This window comes from Halichoerus grypus, chromosome 1 (assembly GCF_964656455.1).
Source record: "Halichoerus grypus chromosome 1, mHalGry1.hap1.1, whole genome shotgun sequence".
NCBI classification, from domain to species: Eukaryota; Metazoa; Chordata; class Mammalia; order Carnivora; family Phocidae; genus Halichoerus; species Halichoerus grypus.
Genome location: NC_135712.1, coordinates 69168507 through 69189888, shown reverse-complemented (window position 1 = coordinate 69189888; position 21382 = coordinate 69168507). Strand labels below are relative to the sequence as shown.

The 21382-nt window shown below is 35.5% G+C and overlaps 1 protein-coding gene across 4 annotated transcripts in view; it reads left to right on the top strand.

The window, feature by feature from the left end:
- The window catches only part of ZNF148 (zinc finger protein 148), a 124342-nt gene that overhangs the window by 72727 nt on the left and 30233 nt on the right, over positions 1-21382 (top strand). For all 4 annotated transcript variants that reach the window (XM_036071640.2, XM_036071637.2, XM_036071639.2 and 1 more), the window contains 3 exons: positions 2585-2710; positions 11191-11314; positions 12767-12850. In XM_036071640.2, coding sequence (XP_035927533.1) covers positions 2585-2710; positions 11191-11314; positions 12767-12850 — 334 coding nt within the window. The remainder of the gene's footprint in view (positions 1-2584; positions 2711-11190; positions 11315-12766; positions 12851-21382) is intronic.

Below are 21382 nucleotides of genomic sequence, written 5' to 3'. Positions count from 1 at the left end.
TATGGTTTAGAGTTACCTCCATCTTTTCTAAGCACCTTAGGCTGGATCTGTATACTTTAGTGTGTGGTTATGTTATATATAGAGGAGATTAATTTATTCCATTTATGGGTAATAAGCCTGTTGGTGCACTCTAAAAATGTAACTTCCTGTGTGCCTGACATTCACAATGTTTTGATTCATTGATACTTCTAGGTTTGAGGCTGGGCTTTCATATGTTAAAAGTGTGCCTTATATTTGAGAATGCTAGTACAAATACTTCTTTCCGGGGCGCCTGGGTGGCTCAGTCGTTAAGCGTCTGCCTTCAGCTCAGGTCATGATCCCAGGGTCCTGGGATCGAGCCCCGCATCGGGCTCCCTGCTCAGTGGGAAGCCTGCTTCTCCCTCTCCCACTCCCCCTGCTTGTGTTCCCTCTCTTGCTGTGTCTCTCTCTCTCAAATAATAAATAAAATCTTTAAAAAAAAAATACTTCTTTCCAGGGATGCCTGGGTGGCTCAGTCAGTTAAGCGTCTGCCTTCTGCTCAGGTCATGATCCCAGGGTCCTGGGATCAAGTCCCACATTGGGCTCCATGTTCAGCGGGGAGCCTGCTTCTCCCTCTGCCTGCCGCTCCCCCTGCTTGTGTGCTCTCTTTCTGACAAATAAATAAATAAAACCTAAAAAAAAAAAAAACCACTTTCCATATATGTGGAAATAACTGAAAAGTTTAGATACATTTATTAATCTTTTTCACTGTTTACACATAAAGGCTCTTCCTTGGTTTGTGAATATCTGCTAATTGCAGAATTTGTGAATTTGTCTTATACTCTACTTGGCACTTTTGCTAAAAATAATTCCTCTGTTTCTTACTGCTGCATGATAAATTTTCATGGTTTCTTTGCAATTTAGAAGCTGATGGAAATACTGGAACTACTTTTTGGTGCCCCTGCAAAATGGGACAGAGCAATTCAGCAGCTGCTTACATAGTCTGTAATCATCTCTGCTGTCTCATACCCAATCCAAGTTTTGTATTTCAGTACACATCACTTCCGAGGTGTTAACATGTCTGTATTCCAAAGCCTTGTTGGTGGTGATTTTACCATTTTATTTTATGTTCCAAATAATGATACCAAAAGAAGCCATAGGAAGGTTTGCTAGTACTATTCTATAACCTGATAGAAAGAATTATTAGCCTAGTAAATCATTTACATCCTGTTTTTGTGCCAAGATTCTTCTTGATTTGTGATTCTTATACTGCCTACACCTCAGGAATTTATGAAAGCTTCCAGTTCCTTATTTTGTCAGCCTGAAATCCCTGCCTTATGTTGCATTTTCCTCATGAACCCCTTCTACACAGCTGTCTTCCAACTTTACACTGTGAACCTGTAAGATGTTATAATGTTTTGCACCATTCTTTTTAGTGTATGTTTTGAAAAATGTAGCCACTACTACATGGTACTTCCTGGATTGTTATTAAGGAGTTATTTATTTATTTTAGCTTATAAAGAACAGAGATTTATTTCTCACGGTTCTGGAGGCTGGAAATCTAGGATCAGGGTGTCGGCATGGTAGGGTGAGGGCCCTCTTCCAGATCGCAGACTTCTTGTTGTGTCCTTACATGTTGGAAAGGTCACGGATGTTTAATGTGGTTCAGAACCTGTTGAGTTGAAAGGTTTTTTAGTTTTAAGATTCTTGTATTTTCATTTCAAGGATAGATGGAAAATGTACTATTAAAGAGCGGATGACTGAGTATCATCAGTTGTGATGAGAATTGGCACTACCATTACTGATCTAAGAACCTTCATGCGTTTCTATTTGTGTGTGTGGGGGGGGGGTTTGTGATTTTTTAGGACAAGCATCTCATCTGTGAAAACAGAGATCTGAAGATGGGATAACATTTTGTAGTTTTTGTTTGTTGTGTAATTAGTATCCTGCCTTGTACATAACAGTGGCCTAACACTGTATGCAGTTTTATAAACATCTTTATTTGGTGATGGTTTGGTGTATAGGCCAGGAAAGTACAGGCTAAGCTAAGATATTGTCAGGGTGTTGAGTTTAAAGATAATTAAATTTTCATTTTTTTGTCTTACCTTTCTTCTGACATGATTACATTTTGGAATTTTGTGTTTCCTCATGATATTTTATAAATCGAGAGAAAGCCTACTGTGAAGTCTGAATACCCTTTTATTCCCCCAATATTTTACTGATTTTTGGAATTTAAACCTCTTTTTGTGCTTTTAACTTCAGTATCAGTTTCCTTAAATGTGGGAGTGAAATTGATCTTACTTTGTCCTGACTTCTACTTTATTCTTTGGTCTTACAATCCTTTCCCATGATATCTTTAGTCTTCTTTTCCAGATAGATTTTTGTAAAATCTTAGTCTATTCCTTAGTTGATACACTCTTGACTCTTATTATTCATATACTCTTGACTCTTATTATTCTATTGCGTATTAATGAACTCTTCAATACACTGTTCCGCGCACGCGCACACACACACACCATCATTTTGGAAGCACCTATATGTAGGTTGAGCAAAGGATTAAACATGTAATGGCTTTGTCACAATGGACTTTTTGTTTATTTCTAAAATTGGCTTTTTTTTTTAACAGATAAGTGTAAAGCAGGAAATTACTTTTACTGATGTATCTGAGCAACTGATGAGAGACAAAAAACAAATCAGAGAGCCAGTAGACTTACAGAAAAAGAAGAAACGGAAACAACGTTCTCCTGCAAAAGTAAGAGAATATATTAAGGCGGTGGTCCCTAACCTCCTAGTTCCAAACTATTGGTTAATCTTATGGGCAGGAACCTGGCTGCTGGACCATAAGGCAAACATAAAAATCTCATGTGGCTTAGTAAAGTTGGAATGTTGTATCAGAATCGCCAGGAGGACGGGATGCATGTCTGCATGGAGGTGGCGGGCCATTGGTTTTAATTTTTCCACTTTTTTCACCATGTCTTTTTTCTAAAGACAAACTTTTCTTTTTTCACGTCTCTCTTTTCTGCCCTTGCTTCTCATTCATATTAGTTTTACTTATTTTAATATGATTTCAAGAAAATTCAACACCAGTTATTCATCAGGGAAAGGTTGTGGGATACCTGTACTAGAATGTAAGCTCCACGAGGGCAGGGACTTCATATTATTCACAGTTGTATCCCAAGAGCCTGGGATAGTAGGCATAATAGACCCTTAAGAAATACTTGATGGGTGAATGAATAGATTAGTAAATAAGTGACCTAGTAAATACTAGTAGTAATTGCTGGCTTTTTTTCCTCTTTGATATAGTAATAGTTGACTGTAGGTAGCATTTTGGTATTCCTAGGAAGTCTCTGAATTCTGAGCAGTATGTTTACATCTTTATAGTTATTTTTCATCTTTTGTTTTCCCTCATAGAGGAAGGATTTTTTTTTTAAGTCATAATATAACATGACCTTTTAATTTTGATGGCTCCTTATTTTTACATTTGTGATTTAGATTATCATCATCATTATTTATATAATTAGTCTATTTTTGGACTCAGTGATGTGCTGAAACCAGCTTGTATTGGCTTGCCAGAGCTGATTGCTAAATTTACAGGAATTTTGCAAGCCAGTGCTAAAATCATTAGTAACTTAAAATTAGCCATAGTGAGAATATTTATAACAAACACTTCGCACCACCTGACTCCTTACTCTGTTGGTAAGCATTAAGAACATACCACGGCTTTTGGGATAGATATGTATAGCTACTATAGAAAAATTTGAAAAATACAGAGACTAAGATAACCTGTAGTCATATTTCCAGAGATAGCTAACATAATTTTCTGCCATATTCCCTTTCTGTATTCAAATTTGTGTACATAGATTGATTGATTGAAAGTCCTGATTTTTTTTAACAGTGTGTAAGCAATTTTTACATTTAAAGTTATTAATGGTTTTTATAAAGATTTTATTAGCTGCATAATATATTATTTTTTGGTGTATCACATTGTATTCGGTGATTGCTATATTGTTGGAAGTTGTGTTCTCTTTGCCTTTATTTTAAATCATGCTGCACTTAAAATATTTGTGTATAGATCTTCATGTGTTACTGAATCAATCATCAATCAGAGGGCATGAATTTTTCAAAGGTGTTCTTGACAGTGTGGCTCCTTCCAGAAATGTTGTACCAGTTACATTGCTACCTGTAGTGGGCCTGAGGTGTGTCATGTCTGTCTGTACTTCCAAGTGTGAGACTTCATTTTCTGTAGCATAAGAGGGACATTTCATTATAGTTTAAATTTTAATTTCTTTAGTTACTGGCCATACTAAACTTTTTTTCTCCCATAATTATTGGCATTTTATATTTCATGTTTGGTGACGTCCCTCCCCGCCTTTCTCCTTCCCTTTGTTTTCTTGGGGTTAATTTTTTTCTCAGTGACTTATATGATACTTCTGTGTTGTTGTTTTTTTACATTAATGAATAAATCAAGTTTTTCATATATACAATACAAGGTTTTGAGGAAAAAATTATAATATTGCGATAGTGATTGTTACTTTGGGTTTGCTGCTAATCTATGGGGAATAAAGTCTTTTAAAAAAAATATACTGCATTTTCCTTGGTATTTTATTGCCATTTTTTTTCTGGTACTATTCTTTAGTGTAATGTATCCTAAAATTCTGACTAAAACTCAGATTATTATCTTCTAGTAGGGTGTTATTTGGCATCTCTATTTGGTGCTATGTTCTAGGTGTTTCTAATACAGATCAGATTTTTAGAGGCTTTAAGCTATTTTGCTTGTCTAATTTGTAGATAAACTGATAATGTATTAAAATATTTCTAAGGGTATTACGTAAATATATATCTATGTAATGGCAAATGAAAGATTTGGCCTATTTTAAGTATATTATATATAAGGAAATGTTTTGGGGAGGTCTTTTTAGGGAATTCCTAGGAGAGTGACATAACTAGAAATAATACATGGAAGATGAGGGTGTGAGACTAACAGAAACAATTATTTTTAAACTTTCCTGACACATTAAATGTAATGGAGAATGGTTGTGGACTGTTTTTAACACTGGTCTGCAGTCTCCAGATGAATGGTTTTTGTGTCTGGAGTATTAGAATTTGAGACAGAACCAGTGAGTTTTTTTACATTTTCTCAAGCATGTTTTTAAAAATTAACACTTCATATTTTTCATTAAAGTAACTGTTTCTTCCTTTTTTGTAAGAAGAGAAAGAAAAGCTTATCTCACGTCTATAAATCAGTGTATTGCTTGTTTTAAATTCCTTAAAAACAGTTTTAAGTTTCACAAAGAATTAGAATTTATTATGCTTAGAAGACTCTACTCTCCCCCCAGATCTTTTCCAGATCTTGAATTTGCCATTATGAATATTTTGGGTGTGTGCCACCATTGTGTCATATTAGATTGGGGATCTATACAGAAAATATAACTAACATGATAGACTTCTGGTTAAAGTATTAGAGCTTACATATCCATATAAATAAATGTGACTCCTTTCAAGATCAGCTCTGTAGTGAGAAGTACTGTATTGTTAGGTCATCTTTAGCTGCCATGGATTTTAAGCAATATTGCTTTCTAAGCCTCTATCATATGGCAGAGGTAGATTTGATACTGAAAATGCCAAAATACATTTAGCAGCATGTCTGAAGAAGAGGATATAGTCAAGCTTGGGAATGTTGGCTAGGTCAAGTTATTTGGTGCTATCATGGATTAAGCTTGTTTATGAAAGTAAGTTTTCTACATAATAAAATCTTGTCCCTTTTAAATGTCAAATTTAATTTAATTTTAACAACTTTGTCGGGGATCTTTAATGTGTTGTGTTCTTTTTAAGTATAGTGCATATGAACTATAATGTCTAGTCTAATGTCTGTCTATGTTGATGATGTAAACATTTTTTAAAAAATCATATGAATTATAATGAGGCCTTTCGGAAGGACTGAGATATTAGGGCTTTCCCCGCCTCTTACCCTGAACGCTCCTGACTGGTGGACTTTAAGTGTTTTTTTGATGCTTATAATTGCTTCTTGTCTCATTCCTTAATGACGTGCTATTCTTTTTTACATTGCTATACTTAGTTCCATCGCCCCTTTGAATCTCGCTTTGTTGTGGATTAGCACTATATGGAGAACTAAAGTTATCAGAAATGCGTGATAAGTTTTAGTAAACTTAATTCGTTCTCCATGCATTCATGTCAGTGGGTTTCCTCCTGGCTCTCATTAGAGTCACCTATAGGGCTTTTCCAGTTATAAATACCCAGGCCCCAACCCTGGGGATTCTTATTGAGGGGATTTCCATTTATACTTTAAAAGAGTCCGGGGCGATTGTGATGTATGTTTACGCTTGAGAATCTCAAGTCTTAATACTAGAAACTTCTGGAATAAGAAGTAAGGAATGAGCTATTACCACTTGACTTTGATATTGACTTGTTAGGTGTATTAGGAGGTAACACAGAAGGTTTCTCTGAGGATTATTGAGTCAAAGTCAATGAACTCTTAAGATAATCTTTTTAAGAAAAGTATAATAATATTATCTTAATCCAGTATTGTATACATTGTATAGGTCTTTTCAAATGTCTTAGTGACTGAATGAGATAGAGCAGAGTACTTTTAATTCCTTACTTCTTATTCTGAAATGTATCTCCCTTTTCATTCCCTCAGCAAACAGTTTAGATGCCTGTGATGTGCCATCATCTCTTATCAGGTGCTGAAGAAAGGAACTGTGTTTGTTTAATAGTTTAGGTGGTCCGAGTAGAAACTGATCATTCAGAGTTGTGCTGAACTCAGTAAGGATGAGAGTATTCCACAGATCAAATAGATTGTAGATTATATAGAGAATCCTTTCTTAGCAATTTATTATACACTATTGGTTTTCAGAAAAGATTTGTGATTTTGATATCAAAAAGATCTTAAATTATATAAATGAAGAAAACTTAATTAAAGGGAACAGAGAAATAGATATACCAGGCATGTGTCATACTTTCTCCTGTGTGTTGACTTGATTATGGAAGAAGTGGCTTTGAAGCCGAAGAACTGATGAGAGAGCACACCAACCAGGGGGAGTGGCAGGCAGAGGGAGAGGGAGAAGCAGGCTCCCTGCTGGGCAGGGAGCCTGATGCGCGGGACTCAATCCCAGGACCCTGGGATCATGACCTGAGCCAAAGGCAGACGCTTAACCGACTGAGCCACCCATGCGTCCCTAATATTTTATTTCTCTAATTTTCTCAGGGAGCTATGTGTTTTGGGTAAATAATTTTTCTCACAAAACTGAACCCTAACTTTAAAAAATATTTTGATGCAAACCTTTCTTTAAATATCACATACTTTTTTGCCTAATATTTAGGAAACCTAAGAGAAATGACCTTTTCTAAAACTTAGGGTTATTATGCTGAACATTAGTTATTGTGCCATGCTTACAATACAGTGACTTTTGTGTTCTGGCACTGTCAAAAGCTTGTCATTTTAAAATGAAATTTGTAATGTATGAAGTCCAGTATGGACAGATAGTGAAAATTCTGAAGAATGAGAGTGACAGTGTGAGGGTGGGATATTAGAGGTAACTAGAAGGGTCAAGATGTTGTGCTGGTTATTGCTGTGGATGGTTATGGCTGTGTTATTTTGTTGTATATCTTTGGGATGGCACTATTCTGCTTCTGATTGGATTTGAAGAATAAAGAGAATTATAGAAGATCTCATTCTCCACCCCCCAGTTGCAGTGAACTGACTTACAATACAGGAGAAATTTAAATTATCTCCTCTATATTGTCTTTTGGGTTTTGGTAGTTTAGAAGATGCTTTAGGTTGATTTAAGAATATATGATAAAACCTATAATCATTACCTTAAGATAATTAAAATTATTTTAAAATAATTTTAATAGTACATAACAAAGAATGGAGAAAATAATTTCTGCCTTTTAAGACAGCAAAACTTTTCCTCACTGAAGAGTGTTAGGTTGTTCAGTGGCAGTGACCTTTGAGGAGTGAAAAATCTCTAAATTTAATAGAGCTTTGTTAGTGCTTTGCCTGATGAAAATTGATGTATTATTTAAGATAACCATCATATATAGTAGCTAGCTGGGAACAGATTTGGCTCAGAACAAAAAATAATGGACCATGAGATTAAGAAAGCAGATTAATTGAGTTCCATTTGGTTTTGAAATTTTTTACTAAAAAATCTGTTTTAAATTTGTAAACAGTTAAGAAAATCAAGTATGGTAAGTATTGTTTAGACTGTTACTAATTTCTCCACTCTTGATAAAGCCTTATTGCTTGGTCTTTATAATATACCATATTTCTCCAAGAGTAGGAGTGACAGGAAGCAAGACAAATCAAATGGAGATACTATACCAGGCATTTTAGGATTTAAACCTTGAAATTTAAAATGTTTAGTTGTAATAGTGTTCATAAATTGAGGGGAAAAAGAAAAGCAGAAATATTTTATGGTACTAGTTAGAGTAGCAAGTGAGACTGCTAATCTCTAAGGCAGACACATTTAACTGGTAGATCACATTCTCCCAAAAGATCTTGAAAGGGTGTGAACAAGAACAGAAGCCATATCTATACCAAGGAAGAAAATTTTGCCTATATTAATGTGCAATTTCTTTTCCACTAAGGGCCTTTGTTCTTTAACATAGCCACGTCTCTGTGGCACTACTTAGTAACTTCGAAAAATTGAAAGGTATCACTTTTGGCAAAAATTTTTAAAAAGAATAAATTGGTGAGCCATGAGGCTGTTTGGTATGGGTAGCAGTCAGCCATGTCATTAGACATTTATAGAGTCTAACTATGTTCCAGATACCATCTTGGGCACTGGGGTTATAGTGGTGAATAAAACAGACAAAATCACGTGGTTATATTGAAAACAGGTTACAAATTGGAAGAGCCACTGGTGCTCGTCTGAGGCAAGATGAACTTTACTCAGTGTCCTTTATACAAATATGTTTGTTATTCTGGCCCCCCCCCCCCAAAAAAAAAAACCACAGAGAAAGAAATATTAAAATGTCCAAGAATTTGATTTTTCTGTCTTTGAACTTATAAATGTGCTAGATTTTTCAGTCTTCTTATTCACAAGCCAGTGTTAGCTGTTTCATCCATAAAATCCACCTTGAGTTAAGGCTTGAATGCACAGGGAAAGGCAGCATTACCTTCAGTGCCAGAAAACAATGACCTAGAACTCCTTAACTCTTCATAAAAGGGCTTTGTACAGTCAGGGACAACATCCGTTTCACATTAAGTAACTTGGGCCAGATTTGTTCCTTGCAGAGACTTCCCTTGCAGTTGCTATGCCACAGAAAGCTATTGAGCTGCCATGTGTTTTGGCACTTGGATCTTGTTATCAGCATATGTGGAAAAAATACCTGGTGCTATCTTGTTTTTAGTTCTGTTTTATATAAAATGTTTAACATCTTTTTGTTATTTGTTTTATGTTAGAAATATTTTGAATCTTCTTTGAAAAGATTTTGTGTTTTGTTTTGCATAGTGTTAACTTGCATATTATTTTGTGACTTGGAGGGGTCAAAAAATTTAAAGCAACTGGCCAGAGATGAAACTTTCTATTCTCACTGACTCTCATCAGGAAGCTGTGACACCCACTTCCATTCTTGTGCCAAATGTTTCTCTTTATGACTCTGGTGCATAGACTTTGAAGCATTGTTGACCACATTGGCAGTTTGCCCAGAACCCAAATATCCTGTATAATTTGCATAATAATTACCATTGATTTACATACAGTACAGGCTGAGTTGTCTTCCAGAATTTAAAGTAAAAGGATGTTTTAAAAATTAAAGCCTTTTCCCCCTTACCTCTCCTGTTCTCTAGGTTTGAGAAGGGGGTCATAGCTGTGTGTTTACAGGCCCTAATCAGTTTCCACAGGCCTTTGTATTTTCTAAGATGTTTCCTAGATTTTTCTACCCTGTGTGGGACACAATTTCATAGCTCCTACACTGTATGCCCCCACCTTCAGTATTGTTTCCCTCTTACTTGCCATGCTCCTAGTGATCTGATCTCCTGCTGGTTTTCTCTGCTTCTTATCGTCATGTCATATTCTGCCATGTCATTTCTAATCTCCTCAGTAATGAAAAAAAAAAGATCATTATTTTTACTCTGCTATGTGTCTCATGAGCGAGACAGTTTAATGTTGCATGTGGAACAAATGGTTGATAAATTGGAATACATGAAGCCCAAAGATGAGCTTCTCTCCAGCACTGTCCAGACCAGGCCCATAATATTCTCAACCTCAGGAAGCCCAGGAAGATATGATTTCTTTGTCACCTGTCTTCCTTCCCCATACCCACTCTTAACTTATTTATCCAACAGATGTTTTTAGGAATATGCTCAATGACAGTTTAGTAGTCCTAGAATAAGTTACCTTAGAAATTCTAGAGTGAACCAGACTCCAAATTCTATGCTAGATGACTTAAAAACTTAGATTGCTCTTTTTCTCTTCTTTAACAAAAGAAAGAAAGCAAGCAAGCAAGAACGAAAATGTAATAGGTAAGCATTTATGTGATTCAGAAAAGTATTTAAGTATAAACAATGTAGAGTCCCCCTCCCACTTTCTCCCCTCTGCCCAGTTCCCCCGGCCATCACAACCAAGGCTATGTGTGTTTCATGTGTATCCTTCTTAAATAGTTTTTATGCATATACAAATAAATATGTATCCTTGTATGTACTTTCTTATATATAAAAATTTGCAAAATTATGTACTGGATTCTAAACCTTGCATTTTTTACTTAATAAATCCTGGAGCTTTTTCCATGTAGGTCTGTAGAGAGCTTTTCTCATTTTATTTTACAACCAGATAATATTAAGTTGCATTCATTTTCCATGATTTAACCAGCCTATACTGATTGATATTTATGCCATGTCTATCTAAAACATAAAACTTTCGTCCTGCATATGTGAGAATTTAAAATTGAAAATAAAGTTACACTCACCCTAGCAGAGAGCACTTCGGGACTCTGTTAGACATCACCTTTGGAGAAGAGGGGACAGAGTGCTGAGATCTTACTTACACCAGCTTCCAAGGTTTTATTAGTGATTTTTACCATTCCGAGTCACATTGTACTTTCCTACAGTTAATCATAACCTTATTCTAACACCTTTTTCAAGATTAGGAAAGAAATTTTCATAATTTCTGGTGACCATTGTTTGTGTTAAAAGGCATTACCTTTTTTATAAGTTAGTATTATGTTTTTAAAACTTCTTTTGTTTTTTACTTTTTTTTTTTTAACTAGATCCTTACAATAAATGAGGATGGATCACTTGGTTTGAAAACCCCTAAATCTCATGTTTGTGAGCACTGCAATGCTGCCTTTAGAACGAACTATCACTTACAGAGACATGTCTTCATTCATACAGGTATTTCTTGAATTAAAATGGGCTTATGGCCATTAAGATTATTGTTGTTGCTATTTTTACCTCGCATAAATGTCATTCATTTCTAAGACTGTAGCTAACCTGGCATTTTAAATCAGAGATTTCCACAGGCCAGAATGTCAGAAGGAAACCAGCAAAAACTTTAAATGAGAAAACAATGAGCAATGATGTGTAAAATTAATTAATCTTAATTGGACACTTATCTGGCTTATGTGTTCTTTTCAGCTAGAGAAACAGTTAAATAATGTATTATTAAAAGCCTGTCAACATTTATTTTTCTCTGCAAGACATCCAGATGGAGTTTGAAATAAGAATTTATGAAATATGAGCTTCAAATATTAAAAAATGATATTAAAAATGATCATTAAGAACATGACATTATAGAGGGCAGACCTAAAGACTAATCACAGATCCTTGGGGAAACAGACTAGACACGTAGGTTAAATTAAAGGGTATGGGGTGGGGAAGATAGAGTAATAAGGTAGGTTTAATGAAGTAGGAAATAGAGTGTCCCAGAAGCTAAAAAAAAGAGACAGTTCCAGGGCGGGTATGATCAGCAATGGCACAACCTTCAGAGAGGATAGAGAGGGGTAGCGAACTGAGAAGAAACCATTGGAATAAAACAGTAAAGAGATCACAAGTAGCTTTTAAGAAAGCAGAGTATAAGAGTTAAAGCCCAAGTGGGTGGTGGAGAATTTGAGACATGAGGTAAACTACTCTTAAGGTATGGTTGAAAAGGAAGGAGAGAAAGTAATAAGGTGGGAGTGTTTCAGGATTTCTGGAAAGTTTGTTTGCATAGAGCAGACCTCAAGAATACTTAGAAGGAGAGGTTCCAGCAGAGAAGGAATGATTGAAGAGTCCAGATTAAAAAAAAAAAAACGAAAATGTTCGAAAGTTCTGAAGGTTCTGGAGAAAATAATTGAAAGGGCATAAAGGGATAGTTAGCCATGGAGAACAGGGTGGGTGGATCTTCTTTCAGATAAAAAGAGAGAGGAGCTGTTTAAGACACACTAGATAACCCAGATCCTTTTTAGCCTCCTGATTTTTAAATTGTTTTGAATTGTTTTTTTTCTTTCTTTCTTTCTTTTCTTTCTTTCTTTCTTTCTTTCTCTTTCTCTCTCTCTCTCTCTCTCTCCCCCCCCTCCTTCCCTCCCTCCCTCCCTTCCTTCCTTTCTTCCTTCCTTCCTTCCTTTTGGATATAGAGTGGATTTGATCTCATCTTTGTGTGATTGTGAGAATGTGAATTTTATAATTGTGGGGGAAAAATTTGAGGAAATAAAATTCTTTTAAATTAATAAACAGTATAAAAATATTGTGTGGATAATTTGGAATTTTCCAGAATTTGGGCTTCTAAGATTTATCTTTCCTCAGAAATAGTAACTATAAACTGTGTTTTATCCAGTAACTAATTTGTGGATGTGAAATTATTTTAAGGCGAAAAACCATTTCAATGTAGTCAATGTGACATGCGTTTCATACAGAAGTACCTGCTACAGAGACATGAGAAGATTCATACTGGTGAGTGTTGCCACCCTTCCTATAGGGTCATTAAAATTACCATTCCAAATACAGGGAAGAATTTTTAACAAGTAGCAGCAGCTTGTTGCCATTGTCATCAGTTTTGTTTCTTAAGAGTGTGTATCATATTTTTTCTTTGAATAAATCAAGTCTTAACTGTTAAGACTTGGCTTTAATGTCCAAGCCCAATAAATTACTTTGAAATAGAGTTTCATAATAACTTAAAATGTATTTGAAATGACAAAAGGAGATTTTTGTGAGATAGCGGTTTCCTAAGATGTTTAACAAGTTTAGGGTTAGGTAAAAGTATCATTCTTATTCATTAGTCTGGGAAAGAAACAAAGTGCCTGAGCCCTAAGATACAGATACCATTCTTTTTTCCCTTACTGTTTCATGTATATAGCTTACTAAATTAAGAGAGTTGTAATCCTGATAAATTGGAGACTTCCAGGTTTTCAGTTAAGTTGTTAATGATTTAGAAACAAGTATTTCGGAAAATCACTTTAAAGGAACCCGTACCTTAAAAAGTTAAGTCTCTTTTTAAGCAAACATTTATTTGCTTTTATTTTATTTTATTTTTTGACAAATGTAAAACCAAGTGTTATATGTAACCTTGATTTAGTAGACTGTCAGCTTTTGACTTTGATGTCTGTAAGCATGGTGAAAAGTGTTTCTTTAGAATTTATTTCTAGTGTTTTGCCTTTTTGTGATGGAATAAAAGCAGAGTTGGTGTATTTGTATCACTTTGATTCTTACATTTAAGTAGAATTGAGAGTGATGGTGATACTGAAAATATTGAAGTTCTTTTTTTTTTTTCTTAAAGATTTTATTTATTTGACAGAGAGAGACACAGCGAGAGAGGGAGCACAAGCAGGGGGAGGGGCAGAGGGAGAAGCAGGCTTCCCACCAAGCAGGGAGTCCAGTGCGGGGGCCCGATCCCAGGACCCTGGGATGATGACCAGAGCTGAAGGCAGACACCCGATGACTGAGCCACCCAGGCGCCCCCAAAATATTAAAGTTCTTCATATTTTTCTATATTAAGTACTTAAGCAGGAACGTGCCCAATGTTATTTAGATGTGTTCTCATGGTACCTGCAGTACCTGTGAAAGGGGATCCTGGACAGTTTGTCCTATAAAAGAAGCAACTTCTTCTGCCTAATCATTTTCCTTTCTTTGCCCCTAACAAAGAAGCATGAATGTGACTGGTCTCCTTAAATACAACTTCAACTGTGTAGCACATCTATGTGCTTTAAAGTTCTACTTTTCAAAGATTGTTACGCACAACAGCCATTTCAGTTTCTTAAGTAAACATTTATTCATCACTTCCAGATGGAAGGGAGTGTAATAGGCACTTTGGGAGAAAGAACAACTTATTGATCTTATGAGACTTACAGCTAAATTTATATTTCTATACAGTAATAAAACCTGATCAGATAATGATAAAGTGGTTAAAATTTTTGTATGTTTTTAATACCTATTAGATTTTGATGATTTACTCATTCATTTAAAAAAATGTAATGAGCCTTCAGTATTTTTCAGGTATCAGAAATACAGAGATTAAAAAAAAAGGTAGTTTCCGTGGAATTTATATTCTAATGGGAGAGACATACATATAAACAAGCACAGCGTGATAAGTGTTGTCGAGTTTTGTACATGTTCTTGTGCCCTTGAGCAAGAGCCAGCTGTGTTAGCTGTTGAAGGTTACATAGGGAAGGCAACACAGGAAAACTGCAGGCGGCTTAGTTGAGAGAAGCCACGTACGTGAGAGAGAGAGAGAGAGAGAGAGAGAGAGAGAGTGTGTGTGTGTGTGTGTGTGTGTGTGTGTATCTGACAAGGATTTTTGAAACAGTACTTTCCCTTAATTGCACTCTGCTATTTTCTGTTCTGTTCTAGTAAATTCTTTTTTAATGTGCTGGTCACAATCTGTAATCTTATGAAAAAATAACTGTGCTAAGCCAGGGGGGTATCTTGGATTTAAACATGTTATAATTGGTAGTTGATATTTAGAATTTACTAAGACCAGATACTGTGCTAAATATTTTGTTAAATATCTCATTTAGTTCTCATATTAATCTTGAAAGAGAGGAGCTATTACCATCCCCGTTTTTTAGATGAAGAAATAATACGCACACAAAAAGTTGAGAAACTCTTCTAAATTTATATATAATCTAATATACATATATGGTGGAGCTAAGATTCCAACCTAAGTCTGTGATGCCAGATACACATGTGAAATCATTAACTGCAGAATGAGACTAGAAGCATATAACAGTTATCTTTTGGCCGTTTTGAGTTTTTCTTGCTGTGCCACTAAGCCATAACCGGGTTTAGTAATATGTAAAAGGAATGGAAACAAGGGCTGGGGTTCTCATGATATAGAGAATACAGTTAGAACAAGAGAAGAAATTGAGAGGAACCAGGGCAAACCAGTCACTGTGGTTCCTTAACAGAGAAAAGTTTCTTTTGAAGAGAGACTCACTTTTGCTTCACTGTTCACACCACCTCAATGCCCCAGGTGGAACTGATATAAAGGGAATTGATTTTCCTTCTTCATTTTCTTGGTTCCTTTTATGGATTCTTTCTGAAGACAGTAAGGTGTTTTTGTCTTATAACCAAGATACCTATAAGCTATACCTATCTGGGGGTATATATTTAGAACCACATATATGTTCTCCAACATTTATTATTCTGTCCCTTACTGTTCTTTCGCGTTTTAAATGGCTTTCATTTTTGGAGAGGTGGGTAGTGCTCTAAAGTTTGCCCATGTCAAGGCTTTCTCTCTGTACGTTCTTAGTTTAGAAGAATGCATCACATTAGTTAGGGCTGTAAAAGAGATTTTGCATATGTTTATCCATTTTTAAATTGTCAAGAAGGTAATGAGTCACGTATCAACTGATCCTCAATGGTCCTGTCGTGAGAAGAACTGCTAGTTCTTACAGGCTCCATTTTCCTTATAGCCTCCCTCATATTCTTTTAGGTCTCATTATACTGTCTCCTCCAGCCTCCCCAGCCCCCAGGCCTGTACTCTGCTCCATTTCCAACATGACTAAAAATCATTACCTGCTTGGCTACTCTTGCCACCAAAAGATATCTGTGACTTTTAAAAACCAAGAACCGAGCTTAATTTGGTTTTCAGATAGAAAATTTTAAAACTCAGCCTGGACAGGTTATCACTTAATTATGTTTCCAAAGTTTGGCTTAGCCCATGAAATGTCCTTTTGTGAGTACTTTTTCATCCAGAGGCTGATCCCTGAAATTCTGGTTAAAACTTTATCCCTTTAGCCTAAGGCACTGAGAAGGGTAAATATTCTTGAGACTGCTGTTTTTTTGGCAATTATGGGAGATTTCTATCTTTTTGTAAATGTATTATAGATCCTCATGGTATGTTTGGGGATGTGGGAGAGAAGGTGAAGACTTGAAGCCAAGGTTGAAGATGAAAATCTAATTGATCATTTTGTTTAGGGTCAGGTACATACCAGGGTTAAACATTGATTTTCAGTGGCAGATTTGATCAGGTGTTTTTATTTTATCTAAGGTGCCTTTTCCTTTACATCTTCAAAGGCATGTATAGACCACATGTTAGAATGACATATATCCAGTTGTGTTCTTTTCTAGACACCTTGTCACCATTTTACCCTAAGAAAGTACCAGTCTTACTGCCATGGGACAGGAGGTGTGAGTTTGAGGAGTAAACAACTTAATATAGTTTTCAGTATTTTATTTTAATTTTATTTTAGTTCTCTAAATTCCTGTAAATAGTAAGCCACAGAATACCTATCTTGATATTCTGACTGTTTTAGCAAATTATGGTTGTATTTTATAGTGTGGTAGTTTTCACAAATTTTTTCATTTCATTAGTAAAAACTTATGAGCCATTTTGTATATAGGGAAGATTTTATAGAATGATCTTGCTCCCCAAAATGAAAAGTATTTTGAAAATAAACCAAATCATTCAGAGTTATGCATATTCATTAGTTTCTCCCCCCTCTTTTTAAAAAAGGCTTTAGTTTTTAATGCATACAATTCTATATATACAAATAGAGGAAGAAACACTGGAAAACCTGTCACCCAAGTTAGCACTCTTTATGCCTAAAAATATGTTGATCTTCTTTTCCTCTTGACTATGACTTTTATTCACAAGCATGTTAAAAAGCTGAACAATAGCATTTTTTTTTTTTTAAACCAGTTGGGCTAGTGGGGTGGAGTAAGAATGTTGATTCACCCTTGACTAAGTTAGCTCAACACTGTATTTCCTTCATTATAGTTGAGTTATTATTCCTCTCATTATTTGAATCCCCAATCTATAGTTTATGAGCTTTAATAGAGAGGTCTTATTGAAAGAAGACGTTACAGACCTGGTTAGAGTGTATCTTATTGTGGAGATGGAGGAACTGAATACTGTTTGTGCTGCGGAGGATGTTGCCTGCACTAGTAGCTGCTGGCATTCTGATTGCTGAGCCAGATCGCACTGGCATGGCCAGAGCTTGCCAAGAAAGATTAAGCAGGGAACTACAGATTGCTGTGACTGACATCCTCTGGTTTATTAACAAAGCATTCAGAAACCAGATTCCTTTTTTCCTCTGCAAAACTGTTGATAATTCACACTAAAAGATTTGATTACACATAAAATACATATAAAAGCTTAACACTGTATAACAAAGTATCTCAGTAAAGATATAGAAGAAATCATACACCCTCACCTATGCGCGTGCACACACACACACACACAAAACTGTGCCATACTTTTTTTGTTTTGGGGGATTGCAGAAGTCATTCTGAGAATCAACTCCATCTTGACATTATGCATTAGTACTGAAATACAGAGAACAAGAGGCTATATAAGGAAAGTTGCCTGGTTTTCAATTAAGTATATATATTTTGTGTACATGACCTTTTCCTCAAATCCATAGAAAATGTTCTTTGTTAGTTCTTAGTGTCTGCAGTTTAAAAAAAAAATTTATCATTTGTTTTGACGAGTCTCTAGTTTAACAAATTGGGAATCTCTTGAAGTGGTTTCATTCTTATTTATGTATCATTATTGAATGAATGAACATGTGAGTGACATGACTCACAATTGGACACATTCTATACAAGTAGTACAGACAACCTGTGCTTTAGGTGTTCAGATGAAATAGACCAGTGAGGATTCAGATTGGTGGCTTCATGGAAGACATAGAACTTAAATGGTCCTGTGAGGTTCGATTTAGACTTTGTAGTCCATGTGTTACATGGCAGTTAAGTGTCATCGTAGGAAGTATAGGTGGTAGAGCAGAAGCACAATGAAGCCAGGACCAGGAGAAAAATCTGGGGTGTACTGAAGTTGGGAATATTTGGGCAAGGATAGGTAAGCAGATATGCAGATGATAAATTCAGGTACACAGAGAGAGTAGCTAGTTAAAAATCTGACAGATATCAGGACAATTGCAGATGCTGGATAATATGATAGCAAGCAGTGTGTCATATATGCTAGGTTAAAAGAACCAGAAGGAGGCAGATACTTTGAAGTTAGTTAAAAAGCTAGAAATTCCTAAGAATTCAGTATCATCAACCTAATAATACTGTCAAATAAATTTGAGTACCTGTTCTGTCCAAGCACTGAATTAAACACAGTACATAAGTTATCTCACTTTACCCTCACAGTAGTCCCTCGAGGAGAGGGTACTATTGATTATTCCTTTTTTTTTTTTTTACAGATAAGGAAACTAAAGGTAAAAATGATTAAGTACTTGCCCCAATGCGTGCAACTGGTTAACGACACAGTCCAGGTCTTCAAAGATCATGCCCTTAACCAGTATGCTATTGAAAGGGTAGATCAAGCACCAAGAAAATTTAGAGTTGGCAAAAACTTTTGTTTTTTTGTTTGTTTTGTCTTTCGAGAGGGAGAGAGAGGGCGGAGGGGAGGGGCAGAGGGAGAGGGAGAGAGAGAATCTTAAGCAGGAAATTCTTGATTGTTTTTTAAATCATTTTCAGTTACTTTATAAAATGTGGTTAGTCTAGAACAAGACAAGTTACTTTTTCACTTGTTAGTTTGCCTTCCTTTAATGTGTTTTTTTCCCTAAACCCCCGTACCCTCAATTATTTCACACTCTACAGATGATAAAGCATTAAGACAGTTGAATCTAGATCTGATGCTTTGGTTTTTTTGTTGTTTTTTTTTTTTTTTACAAGTTCTTTTGGAAAAATACCCAATTACTTCCTTGAATTCAAACACCTGGAGACCTTCAAGATTCTCTAATATTTGAAGCTGTCTTTTTGACAACTACTACTTATTATTCCAGAAGCCAGTTGAGTGGATGACCAACATTCATGCTTTTCACAACTTGAATTCATTAAGTTTTCAGATGTCTGGATTGGCTGACAAAACTTTTTTTTATTTGTTGATAAGTTTTTCATTTGACAGACTTCTAATGACACGTAGTTTCAGAATTCATATATTTATTTGGGCCTTTGGTGGAAGAGTGACTGAACTGTCTGGACACAGGATGAAGAAATAGGATTTAGATATTTAAGGCAATCTAAATTTACTTATCAAGGTCATTCATTCTTATTTTTTTTGAATACTTTTAAGATCCTTAGATGTTATCTCTGAAGAGTTTGTTTTTCAAGAATTCTTAAATGTTATTATCATTTTCAACTCTGATTTGAATTTTATGGAAGTGTTTTGACATTATTTGAAAGCAGCCACAATAATAGTAACTGCTTCTACCTATTTTATAACTTTGCTCTTCTGTAGATCTTTTGGAGAGAGTCGAACTTCATGATACTGTTAAGAAGCAACTGTCATAGGATTGACATCCTAATGTAGTTATTTATCTCCAGCTTCATCTCCTGTGCTGCTTTTATGCCGTTTGTGTTACTGATTATTGATGGAAGTACTTCCTAGTCTTTATTTCTTATAAGACTGTCTCTTGTCTCTTCCTCACAGCTGTGTAAAGAAGCTGATAGACAGATTAACTAGAAGTTTATTGATTTCCCCCTCCCCCATATATTTTCATCTATCTGTAAATTCCTTACAGGGCTTAACTGATTCTTCTTTACCTACATTTCATTATCTGTTTTGATTTTGACTTTCTAAGGGCACATAAAGAATAACTGCTGAGCAAGAACTTTCAGTGTGCATTTTTAATTATCCTAGAAAATATATTCAGTCAACTCTTAATTACCTTGGAGAATTGACTAAATTATAGATTTTTTTTTTTAAAGATTTTAGTTATTTATATGAGAGAGGGGGTGTGAGTGAGCAGGTGGGGGGGGCAGAAGGAGAGGGAGAAGCAGACTCCCCACTGAGCAGGGAGCCCAATGAAGGGCTCGATCCCAGGACTTTGGGATCATGACCAGAGCCGAAGGCAGACGCTTAACAACTGAGCCACCCAGGCGCCCCAGATTAATTATTTAAAATTTAAAAAGACAAATACAATTGTGAAAAAAATAAAATGAATACCGGCACAAAAAGAGCATTACATATTGCTGTTATTTGAAGTTGCATAGTATTCTATATATAGGCCTGTTAACGCTTATATAATGGAAGAACTGTCTTCATCCTTAAAATTCAGTCAGGTATGTTCTTGTCTACATCACCTTTTAGTTCTGTATCATCGGATGGAGGGGAGGGACCTGGAGTCTGATCAGTGGTAACTCTGTTACAGAGTTTTGAGGTCTAACTTTATCCCTGCAGAAAAATCTGCCTGTTAAGACATTTTATTTTTCTAATGTCAGATTTGGGAGGAAATGGAGGATGGACTCATGGGAACCTGGAACTGAAAGGTATTAACTTAAAATGTTAGGATTCAGTGAAAAATACAAAGGTTTCCCTTATGCAGAAGCCATGGGCATAAAAAATTAGGGACTGGGCAGGAGACATTTGAGGGGCCTTTATTAAGGAGGTGAGATGTTAAGCAGGAGTGGAGAACAGAATGATTGTTACAGGAAGAGGGGGTAGAGGTTACCTACCGAAAACATTGCCTGATGTTCTGCTTAATCATTGAGACTTCTAGATTATTATTTAGTAGAATTTGCTCAGCGGCTAACTGATGTACGTAGGTTTTTTATGATATTAAAAAGAATAAGATAGTAGCCAAGAAATAGACAATGGTAACAGACTATTTTAGCAGAATAATAGGATTTCTGGTCATTTCTTCCCTTGTATTTCATGTGATATTTTGTATTTCTAAGCTGTTACATTTGCTCTGCTTTTACATTTTGGATGAAAGTTCTTGAATGGTAAATATGTTCCTGAATATTGTGTATAAACAAAGTTTACATGAAATCATTACAGTGCTGAATTGAAAGTTGAAGCTATTGCTTCTTTTAACAGTCTGGATTTATTTGCTCAGCAGTGTTTGCGTTTTAGATTAATTAATTAGCTATTAAAGTTTTTGCCCCTGCAGGGAAGTAACTTATGAAACTAATTGCAATCTTTCTTTTTTCTCTCTCGTTGCAACAATTGCTTTTATAATGAGATTTCTTAGGAATACCACTGTCATACTCTGGCAAAGTAATGATGGCCTGAATTTATGAACAAGACATTGACTA